The sequence below is a fragment of the Lissotriton vulgaris genome, chromosome 2_1 (genome assembly GCF_964263255.1).
Source record: "Lissotriton vulgaris chromosome 2_1, aLisVul1.2, whole genome shotgun sequence".
In the NCBI taxonomy this organism is placed as follows: domain Eukaryota; kingdom Metazoa; phylum Chordata; class Amphibia; order Caudata; family Salamandridae; genus Lissotriton; species Lissotriton vulgaris.
Genome location: NC_141687.1, coordinates 781539591 through 781556959, shown reverse-complemented (window position 1 = coordinate 781556959; position 17369 = coordinate 781539591). Strand labels below are relative to the sequence as shown.

The 17369-nt window shown below is 49.0% G+C and overlaps 1 protein-coding gene across 3 annotated transcripts in view; it reads left to right on the top strand.

Moving 5' to 3' along the window:
• The window catches only part of LOC147731157 (neurabin-2-like), a 681485-nt gene that overhangs the window by 225145 nt on the left and 438971 nt on the right, over positions 1-17369 (top strand). For all 3 annotated transcript variants that reach the window (XM_086956139.1, XM_086956141.1, XM_086956140.1), the window contains exon 4: positions 11318-11422. In XM_086956139.1, coding sequence (XP_086812265.1) covers positions 11318-11422 — 105 coding nt within the window. The remainder of the gene's footprint in view (positions 1-11317; positions 11423-17369) is intronic.

The following is a 17369-nucleotide window of genomic DNA, read 5'->3' as shown; positions in this document are numbered from 1 at the left end:
TCGGCCCATAGCCAGGCTACCACTGCCGGCTAAAATAATCAATAAAATTATGAATTCCCAGCTGACCCTATTCATTAATGAGAATGACTTGCTGGATTCCTCACAGTTTTGCTTTCGTCGTGAACATAGTACCGAAACAGCACTTATCAAAGCCACGGAAGAGATCAGGGCGGTGATGGATCAGGGTGGCACAGCGGTACTGATACTCTTCGATCTGTCCGCTCCCATTGATACGGTTGACCATTCTCTCTTGCATAAGTGACTCGAGAGATTAGGGGTCGGGGTTCAGCATTGGCCCTGCTGTCCTCCTTTATTAAAGATAGGAGGCTAACGGTCACGGTCGATGCATTCCACTCAGATTCTTACACCCTTCCTTGTCGAGTGCCTCAGGGCTCCTCGCTGAGCCCATCACTCTTCAATGTGTATGTTTCTGAGCTGGCCCAACTAATTTAGAATTTTGGTTTCAATCTCACATCCTACGCTGACAATACTCAGATTGTGGTAACAGCATACAAAAATGAGACCCCCCCCCCCCCCCCCCACCCTACAATTTTAAAATTGCATGCGTACCGTTAATCTATGGATGAATACTCATTGCCTTAAACTAAACTCTGACAAAACAGAGATTCTGATCTTTGGCAATTTGCTACCGAGCTGGGGCAACCTATGGTGGCCAGCTGAGATGAGTGAGCCCCCAAAACCGGTGAAAAAAGCCAGGAATCTGGGGGTGTGGCTGGACCACAAACTTTCTCTTATCCAACACACTAATGCAACGGTTTCGGCCAGTCACTTTCTTATTAAAAAGGTAAGGAAGATCATTCCATACCTTCCGGTAGAAACAAGAAAAACAGTAGTGACATCCCTCATCCAGTCAAAACTGGACTACTGTAACGGACTACTGGGAAACGTACAGAAGCAATGCTTGAAAAAACTTCAAAGTGTACAGAATTCAGCGGCACGGCTACTATCCAACATCCCTAGGAACAACTCTGTCAAAAAGGTCCGGTCTTTCTGCAGAATCTGTTCACCTGGTACGAACCTACCAGACATCTTCGCTCCTCCAGCACAAAACTTCTGCGGGTGCCAAAAATCCGCACCATACAATGGGGCGGTCGCAGCTTCCACTTCTACACCACTAAGCTCTGGCACTCTCTTCCGTTCGAGCTCAGAAGCGCATCCACCCTCCTCTCCTTTAGAAAGGGCCTGAAAACCTGGCTGTTCCAGAACTAGTTGTCAGTGCAGACCCCCGCTGTCCAAAGCGCCAAGACACCGCCGGGTATACGTGCGCTTTATAAATTAAAATAACATAACATAACCAGCCTGACATCTATAATCTGCCCACGGGGAAGGGTTAGAGGAATTTGTATGAGCGGATAAACCTTGATGTCACCGTGCACACACCTTATAGGCACGGTCTCTTTGGCCCTACCCTGGAGCGGTGATACAATTGACTGGAGGACTACAGACTGTTTGTATCCCGAGTCAAGTAGTGCCTTCACCTGTACCCCCTTTATCTGGACACTTACGTGGAAGCTGGGACCTAATTCCGCAGAGTACAGAATGGAACGGGGAACGCATCGGATGTCCATGGGTTCTTCTTGGGGCTTTTTCCTGGGACAGTTCCGTGCAATATGCCCCCACTCGCCACATTCAAAACACTGTGGATTACGAAGCGGTGGTTGTTCTAGGCGGAATTGTCTAGGTTTTATGGGTTTCTTCTCTGGTTTCACTACCCCACCCATCTGCTTTGGGGTTTTGTCGGTGTCCCAAGGTACGGCCCTAGGCTGTGCCCTATAGAATGTAGTAGCCATTTCTACTGCTTGTTCAGGGCTTAGATAGTGATGTTGCTTAAGCCACCTCTGAATAGTGTATGGAAGAGCCTCCAGGAGCAGTTCTAAATAGATCATCGCCATGATTTCATCTTTTGAGTGGGACTGTGGTCTTAGCCACTTGTCTGCTGCAGCCTTTAACTTGAAGTACATGATCTTAGGATTGTCTGATGTGGTGCCCCGCTCTCTTCTAAACTTCACCCTATATATCTCTGCATCCATACCCATTTGGTCTAAGATCAGTTCTTTTATTTCTGGGTAGAGAGTGTTGCTGTTATGGTTAGCCACTTGGTAAGAGGCTTGAGCTTCCCCGGTGAGGAGGGGGGCTCAGAAAAAAGGCCACTTGGCTTCAGGCCACCCAGAGGCCCTTGCTGCTCTTTCAAAATTAAGGAGAAACGCGTCTATCTTCTCCTGTAACATACTTTTGGAGAGAGACGTTAGGGCCGGTACCTGCACGTATTTGTAGCTGCGTCGTTAGTTCCCCGACGATCATCTGCCACTTTTAAAATTTGGTCGGCATGATTTGCTAAACTGTCCTTCAGAATTTCCCGGTCTGCCTGGGCGGAGGTCATCTGTTTTTCGACCGCCCATTTCTAATTTCTTATCAATTGCTGGATTAGGTTTTCCATGGTGAGGCGAATAGATCCCACTTCTGACACCACACGTGGCACGGTGGAGAAGCAGACCAGGACAAGTGGGTAGTACCTGAGTAGTACCAGGTACCAGGTTTATTTTAACAGTATATGTGACACAAATAATTCTGGGAGTTGTAGTCCTGTCCTTAGTTTCCTTTACTGGTGGAGTCCGGATCTCGGTTGAAATCCAGTACAAGGGGTGGCTTGGCTTCCGCAGCTCGTTAATAGACAGGAGCGTAAGAGAAAAAAATAAGAAAAGAAAGGGAAAACTGTAAGGAAGGTGACTTTCGTGCAGGAGAAGTCTTTTTGCAAGGCAGCCCAGTTACGGCGGCAGGGATTTACTTCCTTTACACCCCTTCCCTTTGAATCCTTCGTTACGCGCCCCAGTTAAAACCAAGGCGCCCCCTTACCTTGTAAAGCCACGACCCTCCGGGGCCATGGCTGGAGTCTCTGCATTGCCAGGTAGGGTCTGGCTGCCCGTCTGTTCCTCCCTCGGTCGCGTCCGGAGTCGGGCGTTCTTCAGCGCGTCCTGAGTCTTCCTCGTGGTTCTCCCGGTGACCAGATTCCTTCCAGGGCCTAACAACAAAGGTTTCTACGAGTGTCTCCTCTTGCCTCGTGGTCTCGCTGGGTCCGAATCAACGACCTCCTCCTCTGGCGTCCTCTGTCTTGAAGCGCTTGAGGTCATGTGACGCCGTCACATTATCTGGAAAGCCGAGGGACTTAAAGGGATAGTAGTCCTCGGCGGTGGGCTGAAAACATAGAAGGGAAGAGGGGGAAAAACAAGAGGGAAAGTGTTCGATTGGGCCTCCTAGGACTGTGCATCCTTACACATTGTTAACTGCTTACTACTCACAAAGCTACATTAATCTGTGGAAAGTTACATATTTTGGATCTAGTTAAGTGTGAGATATTGAATAGACCTTTTAACAAATCACAAACAAGCCTTGCCGAAACAGGGCATGGTGGATGGCTTGTTTCCCATAGAGTTGCAACTCATTCAGTGCCTCTGCGAGAAGTACCAGATTGCAACCTTTGTGTTTTCTAGAATTCTTGAGTGCAGACATGCTTAATTTTGGTGAGCTAACATTTCTATGAAAGCTTGTCCTTTGCCTACTTAAGTGTGAGACCAGATTTTCCCTTATGTCATGTGAACCTGGTAACACATATATAGGTCAGAAAGAAGAAAGGCAAAGGGATGAGGAAGGGAAGGAACTGAGGGATACCAATTCATTTTTAGGTCGAGTTTACTCGAACCTATTACTGCTGAACCAAAGTCTCTCAAACCAACCAGCCGGATTTCCGACAATGCGTGTTAATTGTTCATTCGTGACTTCTCGAGCGCGCGCTTGGCCCGTTCCCTCCCACTCGCTGGCAGCCCCACCCCCGGCTCAAACTTCTCGAGTGGCCAAAAGCTTAACTTCAAAGGGATCCGCTCTCGCGTCCCCTGCTTCACACTTCACTCCTCTTTGTTGTATATACTTGTCTGCTAATCGAAAACATTTGCACTCTGAGGCTGGAATAGCAACTGCTGCGCCATTAACATCTGCGTTCACCTGCATTTTGTTCGTGTTTTTTAACTGAACATTATTTAAATCCCTATTGCAGCCCCAGAGATTTGCACCGCTAGAACTAAGTCTTTAACAGCCCCCTCTTCATGTCATACACGTACCAGGACAGTTACAGGTGTGAAACCATTGCTCCTCGTTGCTCACATCCTCATTTACGCCTCGTAAATTGCAGTCACGATCATCTGTTGGTGGTAGACAGCGCCTACCTTGTTCTTTCCACTCTCCTCGCTCTCTGCTTCTTGTCTCCACATTTTGATCTCCTCTGCCTAAGTCATGCTTCCCTCCACCCCCTTTTCCTTCCGAGAATTAGTCTCTTCCATGGACCCCCACAGAGACGGACTCTCGCCCAAAGCACCTCTTCAAAAAATAGGATACAGTGAAACCACATTTTGGGTCATGTGAAGAATGGAAGGCCTCTGTTGGATTACTGTCACCTCATGTGCATGATTTATGAAAGGCTTAAATCCACCAAGAAGGTGGTTTATTGCACTCTGCTGCAGTAAGTGTTGAGTCATGGGGCATACAAAGAGACGGCTGTTAGCTCCCAACAAGCCCACTTAACTTGTGGGCAACATAACGAGCACAGCTCACCACACACACTGCGTGCCTCAATCACTGGCGTTTGACTCAACAGTGAAAATGCATTCTGGGAATAGATGAATACCTGTTGTGTACAATATCATTATTTGCAGGGTGTTTTGCATAAGCCCATTGCTTACAGTTTATTGGGGTTCTAGTCACTCATACACTGCCCCCTCACACACACTGCCCCCTCACACACACTGCCCCCTCACACACACCGCCCCCTCACACACACCGCCCCCTCACACACACCGCCCCCTCACACACACCGCCCCCTCACACACATTGCCCCCTCACACACACCGCCCCCTCACACACACGGCCCCCTCACACACACACGGCCCCCTCACACACACACGGCCCCCCTCACACACACACGGCCCCCTCACACACACACGGCCCCCCTCACACACACACGGCCCCCCTCACACACACACGGCCCCCCTCACACACACACGGCCCCCCTCACACACACGGCCCCCTCACACACACGGCCCCCTCAAACCCACACGGCCCCCTCAAACCCACACGGCCCCCTCAAACCCACACGGCCCCCTCACACCCACACGGCCCCCTCACACCCACACGGCCCCCTCACACCCACACGGCCCCCTCACACCCACACGGCCCCCTCACACCCACACGGCCCCCTCACACCCACACGGCCCCCTCACACCCACACGGCCCCCTCACACCCACACGGCCCCTCACACCCACACGGCCCCCTCACACCCACACGGCCCCCTCACACCCACACGGCCCCCTCACACCCACACGGCCCCCTCACACCCACACGGCCCCCTCACACCCACACGGCCCCCTCACACCCACACGGCCCCCTCACACACACACGGCCCCCTCACACACACACACGGCCCCCTCACACACACACACGGCCCCCTCACACACACACGGCCCCCTCACACACACACGGCCCCCTCACACACACACGGCCCCCCTCACACACACACGGCCCCCTCACACACACACGGCCCCCCTCACACACACACGGCCCCCCTCACACACACACACGGCCCCCCTCACACACACACACGGCCCCCCTCACACACACACACGGCCCCCCTCACACACACACACGGCCCCCTCACACACACACACGGCCCCCTCACACACACACACGGCCCCCTCACACACACACACGGCCCCCTCACACACACACACGGCCCCCTCACACACACACACGGCCCCCTCACACACACACACGGCCCCCTCACACACACACACGGCCCCCTCACACACACACACGGCCCCCTCACACACACACACGGCCCCCTCACACACACGGCCCCCTCACACACACACACACGGCCCCCTCACACACACACACACGGCCCCCTCACACACACACACACGGCCCCCTCACACACACACACACGGCCCCCTCACACACACACACACGGCCCCCTCACACACACACACACGGCCCCCTCACACACACACACACGGCCCCCTCACACACACACACGGCCCCCTCACACACACACACGGCCCCCTCACACACACACACGGCCCCCTCACACACACACACGGCCCCCTCACACACACACACGGCCCCCTCACACACACACACGGCCCCCTCACACACACACACGGCCCCCTCACACACACACACACACACGGCCCCCTCACACACACACGGCCCCCTCACACACACACGGCCCCCTCACACACACACGGCCCCCTCACACACACGCGCGCACACAACCCCACGCGCGCACACAACCCCACGCGCACACACAACCCCACGCGCACACACAACCCCACGCGCACACACAACCCCACGCGCACACACAACCCCACGCGCACACACAACCCCACGCGCACACACAACCCCACGCGCACACACAACCCCACGCGCACACACAACCCCACGCGCACACACAACCCCACGCGCACACACAACCCCACGCGCACACACAACCCCACGCGCACACACAACCCCACGCGCACACACATACCCACACCCACCCACAACCCCCCCACACACACACAACCACACACCAGGATAGCAAACATAGCATAGCAAAACATAGTATAGCATAACAAAACACAACAAAATATAGCATAGCACAACAAAACGCAAAAAAACAGCATAGCATCACAAAACATAGCATAACAGAACATGGCATAAGAAAGCATAGCATAATAAAACAAAGCATAGCATAACAAAACAAAGCATAGGGTAGCAAAACAAAACATAGCATAGCATACAGCGTCACACAGCACCGCCAACAGCATCACTCAGGAGCCCCACAACATCACTATGCGCTACCACAGCATCAATCTGTACAACCATTCAACAACAACTGGTTCAAATATGTTCTCTCAATGTTTCAAGCTTTATTACAAATGTCACAAAAAGATGTTAAAATTTCACTTCTGTTCTTGGATTTTCGTCACAAAATACACTGAACATAATCTTCACAAATGTTATTTACAAAAGTTTAAGCTATTGCCATTATAAATTACAATAACTTTTTATTTAAGTATTAATTATTTTTAAAAAATTAAGTCATTGTTATTTGTAATATCAAGACATGTAAGTCACGTAAATACAACACATATTGCATTACAAATGCTATAGGTGTCACATTTGCAAAAGTTATAACTATTGGCATTGTAAATGACAAAGCTATTCATTTCGCTATTTTCAAAACCAACACATAAATAAAACATGTCATTTACAAAACCAATAGCTCAAACCTTCCTAATGGGAGACCTATTGCATTGCAAATGCTTGTTTTCCAAGCAGGAGTTCAATTTAAGTGCCACCAGTGCAGCTTTTATGTTCACGTTACTGCCTCAATTATTGCCCATTTTGCAGTAACATGATGCGTCTCTCTTACTATAAGAAGCAAAATCCTTCAGAAGCAGGTGCATCTGGATTTCTGTCTGCACTCCGGAGAGCTTAGGGTGCACTTGTCGAAAGGCAAGGAACCAGACACTAATGCCTAAGTGCTAAATAACAACTTAAGAGATGTGTATAGGAAATTACATGATGGTAACGCTCTCTTAAATAGCCATCAATCACCAGTTGTCTCTCTTATAGGATTGTTGTGCCATTTGTAAATCCAGTTTTCTCTTGTAAAATGACGTGCCTTGAAGAGACCTACAGTTCTTTAGCCTAGGTCCCCTTTCCGTTTCTAATTAGCGTTTATTGAACTATTAAAAAGGCTTTTATAGCGCGCTCTATTACTAAAGAATAGTATCCTGGCGCGAAAAGGTACAAGCGAAGCAAAAGGGTTCTTGGAAAGGCAGAAGGGAGGTGGATTACAGAGTGATGTTAAACAAATAGGTTTTCAGTCCTTTCTTAAGAGCCGTGATAGTAGAAGCTGTCTTGATGTGGAGGGGGAGGGCATTCCAGGCTTTTGCAGCTCTAACCGCGATGGATTGGCCGCCTAGTCTACAGTACTTAAATTTAGGCACGGACATTTGGCATAGATTGGCAGACCGGAGGAGTCGGTTAGGGACATAGAGGGTAAACCTTTTCCTCAGGTAGGCCGGGCCAATTTGGTGGACAGTGCGGTAGGAGAGGACAAGAATTTTAAACATGATCCTATGGGCAACTGGGAGCCAATGGAGGCTACGGAGTAGGAGGCGAACACTAGAACTCTTGGGTATATTAAACAAGAGTCTCACGGCGGCATTTTGTATGACCTGAAGACGGTGAATCAAATAGGCCGGTAGTCCACAGAACAGGCCATTCGCGTAGTCCAACCGGGAGAGTATTAGAGCGCGAGTGTCAGTCTCTTTAGCCTCTCTAGGGAGAAGGGGAAAAAACCTACGTAGGGTTTTCAAAGTAGAGAAGCAGACCCCCGTGAGTTTTTTTTATGTGGTCCTCAAATTTGAGGTCATTTCCGAACCAAACTCCTAGATTTTTTGCTGGGCCGCCAATGGATTTAGGACAGGGCAGATCAGTAGGCAGAGAAGGTCGCTAAAATTGTCAGGGAAGGAGCCATATAGCAAAACCTCGGACTTGCCTTTGTTACATTTTAACTGGGCAGGTGCTAGCCATCGGAAAACTGATGATAGGCAGAGTTGGGCCACCGACGTATCAAAATTGTTCTTAGGCCAGGTAAACAGAAGTTGGGTATCGTCGGCGTAGGCCATAATTTTTGCCCCTAGCTGTTCTGCTAGGTAAATTAATGGGGTAAGATAAACATTAAAAAGCAAGGGGCTTAAAGTGGAACCCTGTGGGACTCCAGTGGCAAGTTTCTTTGGGGAAGAAGCAAAGGGAGGCATCCAGACTTGTTGAGTCCTGTTATCTAAGAAGGATGTCAGCCAATCGAGTGCAGGGCCAGTTATGCCAATAGTGGCTAATCTGGTAAGTAGGAGGGAGTGGGGTACTGTGTCGAAGGCGGCATAGAGGTCTAATAAAATCAGAGCCGCTCTGCCACCTCCGTCCAGACACTCCCGGATAGCCTCGGATATTTCAACTAGGGCTGTTTCAGTGCTGTAGGCAGCCCTGAATCCTGACTGTGCTGGGTGTAATGCCTGAGAGGTTTCGACAAACTTGTCCAGTTGTTTAAAAGCAATCTTCTTGCAGACCTTGGCTAGAGCTTGCAATAATGAAATAGGCCGATAGTTGGAGGGGACGGCCGAGTCCAGCCCAGTTTTTTTCAGAAGTGGAAGCAATTTTGCTTGTTTCCAACAAACCGGGACAGTAGCAGTGAGAAAAGAAAAGTTAATGATCTGAGTGACCTCAATTCCAACTGTTTCCGCTAGACCCCCGAGGACTCTAGCAGGGCAGGGGTCAGAGGGAGATCCCGATTTTAAGGCTGTGAGGACATAAACGATGTCAGATTTAGAGGGCAGAGCAAAGTTAGCAAACTACTCTGTGGGTTCCGGCATCATAGAGGGAGGAAATACAGGGGGGGAGGGAAAGCTGTTTCAGACAGCCAGTAGGTCATCTTGAATTTTAGCAATTTTATCGACAAAAAACACAGAAAGCTCTTCGCACCATTTCTCAGATGAAGGCAGCAAAGGTTGAGCGGCACATGGTGAAACAAAGCTTTTTACGATGGAAAAAATTTCCTTGCTGTTATTATTAGCTTTATTAATTCGTCCAGCATAGTAGCAGCTCTTGGCAGATCTGATAGCCGCATAATACTTTTTTTTGCGCCACCCGTAGATTCTTCTTACCCTCAGGCAGATATGCTTGTCTCCAAATCCGTTACAGTTTCTTACAACCCGATTTGAGTTCACGAAAAGAGTGTGAAAACCAGGGTTTGGAGGGAGTAGTACGTAGTCTACAGACCCGGCCTTTATTAACAGAGGCAGCGGTCCCGTGTTCAACCCATATATTGAAGGAGCTAACTGCCGCCTCGATTTCTAAGGGTAGTAGTGGGCGGGAAACAGCTAAGTAGTGTGACAGGATATCTAAATTGATCTTCTGTGCGTGAGCAACTTGAGGACCGCTCTCTGCGGTAATAGCCAGAGACCAAGAAAACCTAATCAGCTTATGGTCTGACCAGGTCACTATCTCAGGGCAGGTCATAACAATATCGAAGTTGGAACAGACCAAATCTAGAACGTGACCTCCCGTGTGAGTGGGTGCCGCAACCCACTGTTTGAGCTGGGCCATGGAAAAAGCTTCGTTTAGGCGGGCAAGAAGTAATTCTGATCTGTCCCTGGTTTCATTATTCGACCTTCCGTGTTCAAAGCAATTTAAAAAAAATTGGTTGCTGGGGATGAGATTGAAGTGAATGAGAATAGCCTGCCCCCCTAAATAGGTGCAGAACATAAAATTACATACAGCTCCAACAGATCAGATTTTGATAACTGCCATACAGATGCACAGCACACTTCAGTTTCTACATTTTTTATCAAGTAATCATTCCCATTTTTACATCATTTATTCATTCCCTTACTGAAGAGTGTACAACGTTTGTAACTTTAATTTCTTCTGGTTAACCTCACAAAGTTAAAATAATCGGGGTGCAACTTATGGTAGCTTCTGACATGTTTTTGCGCACAGTTACGCCTTCAAATTACATAAATGCTATCCCCACTTCCTAGATGAAAGGTAGCTTAAAAAAGCGCGCACACAGATTTATTTGATAAATTACCATGTCAGTTTTTACCTCATATAATATTAAATGTGATATTTCCATATAGAGTTTTCTTCCACAAATGGAAAAAAGACGAAAGTATAGGAGTAATAAAATTGTCCTTTTGTGGGGACTCAATTATAGAAAATCCTACAATTTAGACCAATCCCCTTTTTAATGGGTAATCTCAGACAAACTCCTTATAAGAAACAGAAACAAATCTCCGTGAATACGAGGGAGATTTCTGCTTCAGAGAGCAGGACATTTTGTTGTACTTGTTGGACACAACTGTAATTTAAGTGCTGAATTCTTTTAGTACTAGTGCCAGCTTCCACTATTTGGCAGTCGAAGATAGTGTTGGACTGGAAATATCAAAAATTTTGCAAAGTACATTTTTCTGTGCTTCATAATTAGGTAGGTATGTTTTTCTTTCTGTAGTTAACACTTTCCCTTTGTCCTCCCTCCTTGAGTTGCTGGTAGATGGAAACCTATCTTCATAAACATTTTGCAACTTAAGTGGAGCCTGTCGATTGGCAATGTGGGGAGTAGTGTGTTTATCATCTGAATGTACTGGTTGGTAATTTATCAATCTTGTCTATTGTCAAAATGCCTATTTCCATTCTCTTTTACAGGATTCAAGTTAATGACCAGATAGTTGAAGTCGATGGAACAAGTTTAGTTGGAGTAACTCAACTTTTTGCAGCCACTGTGCTTAAAAATACCAAAGGTACAGTCAGGTGGGTAAGAATTTTGCTATTCCTTAGAATGTACTGGCTTTTCATTAAAAAAAAAACAATTCAATTGCACTGTCAAAATGTTTGTGTCTTAATAGTTGTGGCCGCACTGAACCTACCAACATTACTAAAACCTATACAAGTAATGTGTTCCCTTGCACTAGGATTCTTATTTCTTGATGCTGTACTGGAACTGAATGGTTATTTTGCAATGTCAATACATTTTCATTGTCACTAGGATAGCTTCTAACAATTTATTGTTCATAAGTCTACATTTTTGCCTTTGCCGCACTGGCATATACAAGCATCTTTCACCTTATCCAAGGCATAGGCCTAATCCTCTGCTACAAGTAAAATATTAAGGTTATTCTTTCATAACCACTGTTAGACCTGGCATCATTGGCGTGAGTCTCCCTTCCATTTTTGTTCGATTGCCTCCTCAAGCATCTCTGCAAGAAATTGAAAGTTGTTACATCAGGCATTTCTAAAAAGAATGACTACCAAAAGGCGCTGAGGGCCTGGGTAGAAGCAAGAAATGCCTCTGATCTTGTGGTGGAGCCAGATAGGGATGCAGATGAGCAAATTGAAAGGCCAGTGTTTTCAGCCGGGGGGGATAGGAGGGAGGGGGGGACACTTTCTCCACCTGGCAGCAGTATCTTTTCCAAAGACTGGAAGACTGGGACAGAATTAGGGCACTCGAGCTGGAGTTGGCTAAGCTTAAGATGGAGTCAGGGGGAAACAGAGAATAACAGGTTGTTTTTGGAGAGAGAGTGAGAATGGAACACGAGAGGATGTTGAGGGAGTTAGAAATCAAGGCGATGGGCTTAGAAATCAATTCCTCTGGTGGCAGCACACCATCTGTGCCTTCAGAAGGCAGAGTACATATTCCCAAGGATGTCATTAAATATTTCCACAAAAGTGAGGATATTGAGCAGTGGTTTGCAGCCTATGGGATAGCAATGTTGGCCCACTGGGTCCCTGAGAAGGATTGGGGAGCGGAGTTGTGGGGATGCTTTTTAACTGAAGGTAGGGATACTTTGTTAGACCTGCCCAGTGAGAATAGGATGTCTTATGCCCACATGAAAAAAGCACTGAAAACAAGGTATGGTTTGACTCCAGAACTCGATAGACAGAGGTTCAGGAATTGTAAAAAGTTTGAGGGAACCACTTGAGTAGAATATGTAGCTTTCTTTTGCACAGCTATGGATGGTTGGGTGAGTAGTAGCAATGTGGATAATTTTCAAGCACTCTGATTTGATCGCTAGGGAGCACTTGTCTGCTAATTGTTTTCCAGAGCTACGCCAGCACCTTATTGATAGCAAGTTAACTAACCCTAGGATGTTTGCTGAGGAGGCGGACTGCTGGGTCAGTACCAGGGTCCACAAGGGTCTTGTGGCAGACTCTGTCAAAGGTGGGCAGCGTCCCCAGCAGAAGTGTGGGAGGGACAAGGGTAAACAGAGGGAGTTCCAGAAAGGGCCCTAAAGTAATACCCAAGGAACCAATGTAAGGGTTTCCAGCTTCCCCCTGAGAAGAAGTCAGGATCCCCGACAGGTAAACCTGTTCATAGGGGGCCTGTTACATGCTTTCAGTGTAAGCAGTTGGGACACCGTTGGTATGATCCCAAGTGTCCCCAAAAGGGTCAGTATGTGCCACCCCATGCACCACCCCGTCAGATGGCCAGTGTAGCCCTGGGTGGGGAGGAGATGGGTGCCAAAGGTGGGCGGGGTCCCGCAGAAATGTCCCTTGTCGCATTAGGAAACTTTGAGATGGTCCCTAAAACTCAGCTGCCTGCTAAAACTAAAAAATACAGGCAGTGGGTGACCATCAATGGCCATAGAGTGGAGGCTCTGAGAGACACCGGGGCCAGTGTGACAGCTGTCAAGTGTCACTTGGTGTCTGAAGAGCAGGTGGCCCCCAATGCATTCTTCCCAGTTGTTGCTGCTGACAACACAGAGAGCCATTGCAAAGTGGCTCAAGCTCCCTTTGAGTGGGGGGGGGTCTCTGATACTCTTCAAGTAGCTGTGAGGCCAGCCATGCCTGTTGATTGTCTGTTAAACAATGATTTGGAAAGCTCCCCTTGGGTCAAGGTGGAGAAGAAGGCGCATTTAGAGATGTTGGGTCTGCCTGAGTGGGCGTGTATGACCACTCGGTCTATAGCAGCTAAGGGTGTACAAGGTGACCCTGGAGCCTGAAAGTATGGCCCAGGGACCTGCCTTAAAGAGAATAGGTAGGGGGCGCGGGAAACCAGCTCCCATTGTTCTCACGGTGCAGGAGGAGGCAGACCTTGAGTGGGATGCCCTGGAACCTACAGGGGAGCAAGTTTCTGAACTGGGGAACATACCTGAGCTGACTCATTGGCAGCAAGAAGGGGGTTCCTCCAGGGAGGAATTTTGTGAAGAGCAGCAGAAGTGCCCTTCTCTTGTGGGATTGAGGCAACAGGCAGCAGGTGATCAGTCTGGATCACGTTGGATCTACTGGGAGAACGGTCTCCTGTATAACGAGCCTAAAGTTGCTGAGCCTGCGTCAGCCCGTGTGCTGGTGGTACCCCAGCGCTTCAGAGCCTTCCTACTGGGTTTGGCTCAGGACGTTCCTTTAGCTGGACATCTGGGGCAGAACAAGACCTTTCAAAGACTGGTCTCCCTCTTTTATTGGCCCCAGATGTGTAAGAGTTCAGATACTCATTGTAGGACTTGTCAAACTTGCCAGGCATGTGGGAAAAGTGGAAGGAAGTACAAAGGTCCTCTCCAACCTTTCCCTGTAGTCAGTACCCCCTTTGAACTGGTGGGCATTGATATTGTGGGGCCACTGGACCCCAAAACAGCCGTGGGCAACGGGTTTATCCTGATCTTGGTGGACCATGCTACCCGGTACCTGGTAGCCATTCCGCTCAGGACAGTGACGGCCCACGTGGTGGGACGTGCACTGATGGGGGATTTTCTCCAGTGTGGGGTTCCCCAGAGAGGTGGTGTATGACCGAGGTACAAACTTCATTTCCAATTATATGAAGTCTCTGTGGAAGGAGTGTGGTGTTACCTATAAGTTCACCACTCCTTACCACCCACAAGGTAATCGGCTGCTTGAAAGATTCAACCGGACCCTTAAAGTCACGATCATGGGTCTTGAGGAACCTATGAGGTGTAAGTGGGACGTCCTCTTGCTATGCCTTCTGTTTGCCTACCGTGAGGTGCCACAAAAGTCCCTAGGGTTCAGCCCCTTTGAACTTCTGTATAGACACCCGGTAAGCGGACCTTTGAGTCTGGTCAAAGAAGGCTGGGTGCAATCTCCCAGGAAACATCCCCAGGATGTATATAGTTACATGATGGCCTTCAGGAACCAGACTCTCCGATGCAGAGATCTCGCTCAGGCGAATCTTGAAGCCAGCAAGGAGGAAATGAAGCGGTGGTACTATCAGAATGCCACTCTAATTGAGCTTCAACCTGGACAGAAAGTTTGAGTCATGGCCCCTGTAGAGCCTTGTGCGCTCCAGGACAGGTGGACCGGTCCATTTGCGATGGTGGAGCGCAAGAGTTATGTCACCTATGTGGTGAACTTGCAGACTCCCAGGAACCCTTTGAGGGTCCTGCATGTTAACCGCCTAAAGCCCCACTTAGAAAGGTCCGAAGTGGGCATGCTCCTAGCTACAGATGAGGGAATGGAGGAGGAGACAGTGCCTCTTCCTGACCTGTCTGCAACAGAGCAAGACGGGTCAGTAGATAATGTCAGCCTCTCTTCCACACTGACCCCTGATCAGCAGTAAGATTAACGCCAACTATTGGGACAATTCTCTGATCTATTTTCCGTGGTTCCTGTTGTCACAGAGTGGTGTGTCCATGATGTGGACACTGGAGACAGTCCTCCTGTGAAGCACAAGGCTTAGAGTGACTGACAAGGTCAAACCTTACATTAAGGAGGAAGTCGCCAAGATGTTTGCTTTAGGCGTAATTGAGTCCTCAAACAGACGTGGGCCAGCCCAGTGGTTTTGGTCCTAAAGTCTGCCGCACCGGGTGCCACACCTGAACTCCGGTTCTGTGTGGACTACCGAGGGCTCAATTTAGTCACCAGGACTGACGCACACCCCATCCACAGAGCTGATGAGCTCATTAATTGGTTAGGGGGTGCACGGTACCTCAGCACATTTGATTTGATGTCTGGGTACTGGCAGATTGCCTTGACTGATGGGGCCAAAGAGAGATCAGCATTCTCCACACCAGATGGGCACTACCAATGCTGGGTTATGCCCTTTGGGATGAAGAATGCCCCTACCACCTTTCAGAGGTTGGTCAACCAGGTGTTGGCTGGACTGGCGGATTTCAGTGCCGCCTACCTGGATGGCATTGCAGTATTCAGCGCCAGTTGGGAGGAACATCTACACCACCTCTGGGAAGTGTTGATGGCAATGCGCAAGGTAGGCCTCACGATCATGGCGAGTAAGTGCCAGATCGGGCAGGGTTCCTAGGTGTACTTGGGTCACCGGGTAGGGAGCGGCCAGGTGGCGCCCCTACAGCCCAAAATTGATACCATCCTGCCATAGGAACCCCCAAAGACTCAGACACAGGTGAGAGCCTTTTTAGGACTCACGGGGTACTACACAGGGTTTGTCAAGGGGTATGGCAACATTGTTACACCCTTGACTGAGCTGACTTCCAGGAAGCAGCCCAAGAAAGTGAACTGGACTGACACCTGTCAGAAGCCTTTTGCCGCCCTGCAGACTGCCATGTGCACAGCACCCGTGCTTCAGTTGGCCAGCTTCTCAAAGGAATTCATTCTTCAAACAGACGCTTCAGAGCATGGCGTGGGGGCTGTTCTATCACAGATTAATAAAGAGGGCCTAGACCAACCGTAGCCTTCATCAGTACGAGGTTACTTCCACGGGAACAGAGGTGGAGTGCAATTGAGCGTTAGGCATTTGTTGTGGTCTGGGCACTAAAGAAGCTGAGACCATACTTGTTTGGGACTCACTTCCTGGTTCAGACCGACCATAGGCCCCTCAGATGGCTAATGCAGATGAGGGGTGTGAACCCAAAGTTGTTGAGGTGGTCCATTTCCCTACAGGGTATGGACTTTACAGTGGAACACTGCCCTGGTACAGAACACGCCAACGCTGATGGTCGGTCCAGATTTTTCCGCCTGAGTGAAGAGAACTCCCAAGGGGAAGGGTAGTTCGCCCCAAATTTCAGCTGGAGGGGACTCGCGTTAGACCTGGCATCATTGGCGTGAGTCTCTATTCCATTTTTGTCGGATTGTATCCTCTGTTTTTTATATGTTTTTGCTGGTTATATGCTTTGGGCACTGTGCCACTGCAAATCAGTGCCACAGTGCAAGTGCTCCCTATGTTAAATTGATGTGCTAATTAGTGGTTTAAAAATTGGGTTATTTGATTTACTTGTCAGACCCTAGTACAGTGCACCATGTGTGCCCAGGGCTTGTAAAATGCTGCTGGCGGGCTTGCAGCACTGGTTTTGCCACCCACAGAAGCAGCTAGTAAAGTGTGTCTCAGGTTTGCCATTGCAAGGCCTATATGCAGTCTGTGACTGCCATGTCGACTTCACCAAGTGCACCCTCTTGCTAGTTATCCAGTATTTGGGTGTCTTTCATAGATTCACATGCCTGAATCATTCCCCGTCGCCGAGACGGGAGCCTCCGGTACATAAAAAAGTAATGTCCTAAGGACATACATAGAGAATATAGGCCGAAGGGCCTCCCCTTTGGGGCCTTTCCACGTCCTTATGTAAAAAGGACCGAACTCTCATCGTTAGCCAATCAGCTCCGACCTCCCTCTAGAACCTTCCCGGGAGGAGCCTCAGTCCCTCAGATTTTCTACCGCACGTTGTGCTAGGGAGTCTCCAACCTGAGCTCTTCAGGTTTTCCTGGCTTCGAAGTCTCAAACTTCGCTGAAGTACACTTTGTACGGAAAGGATATATGTCCTATCTTCGACTACATGTCGGAATC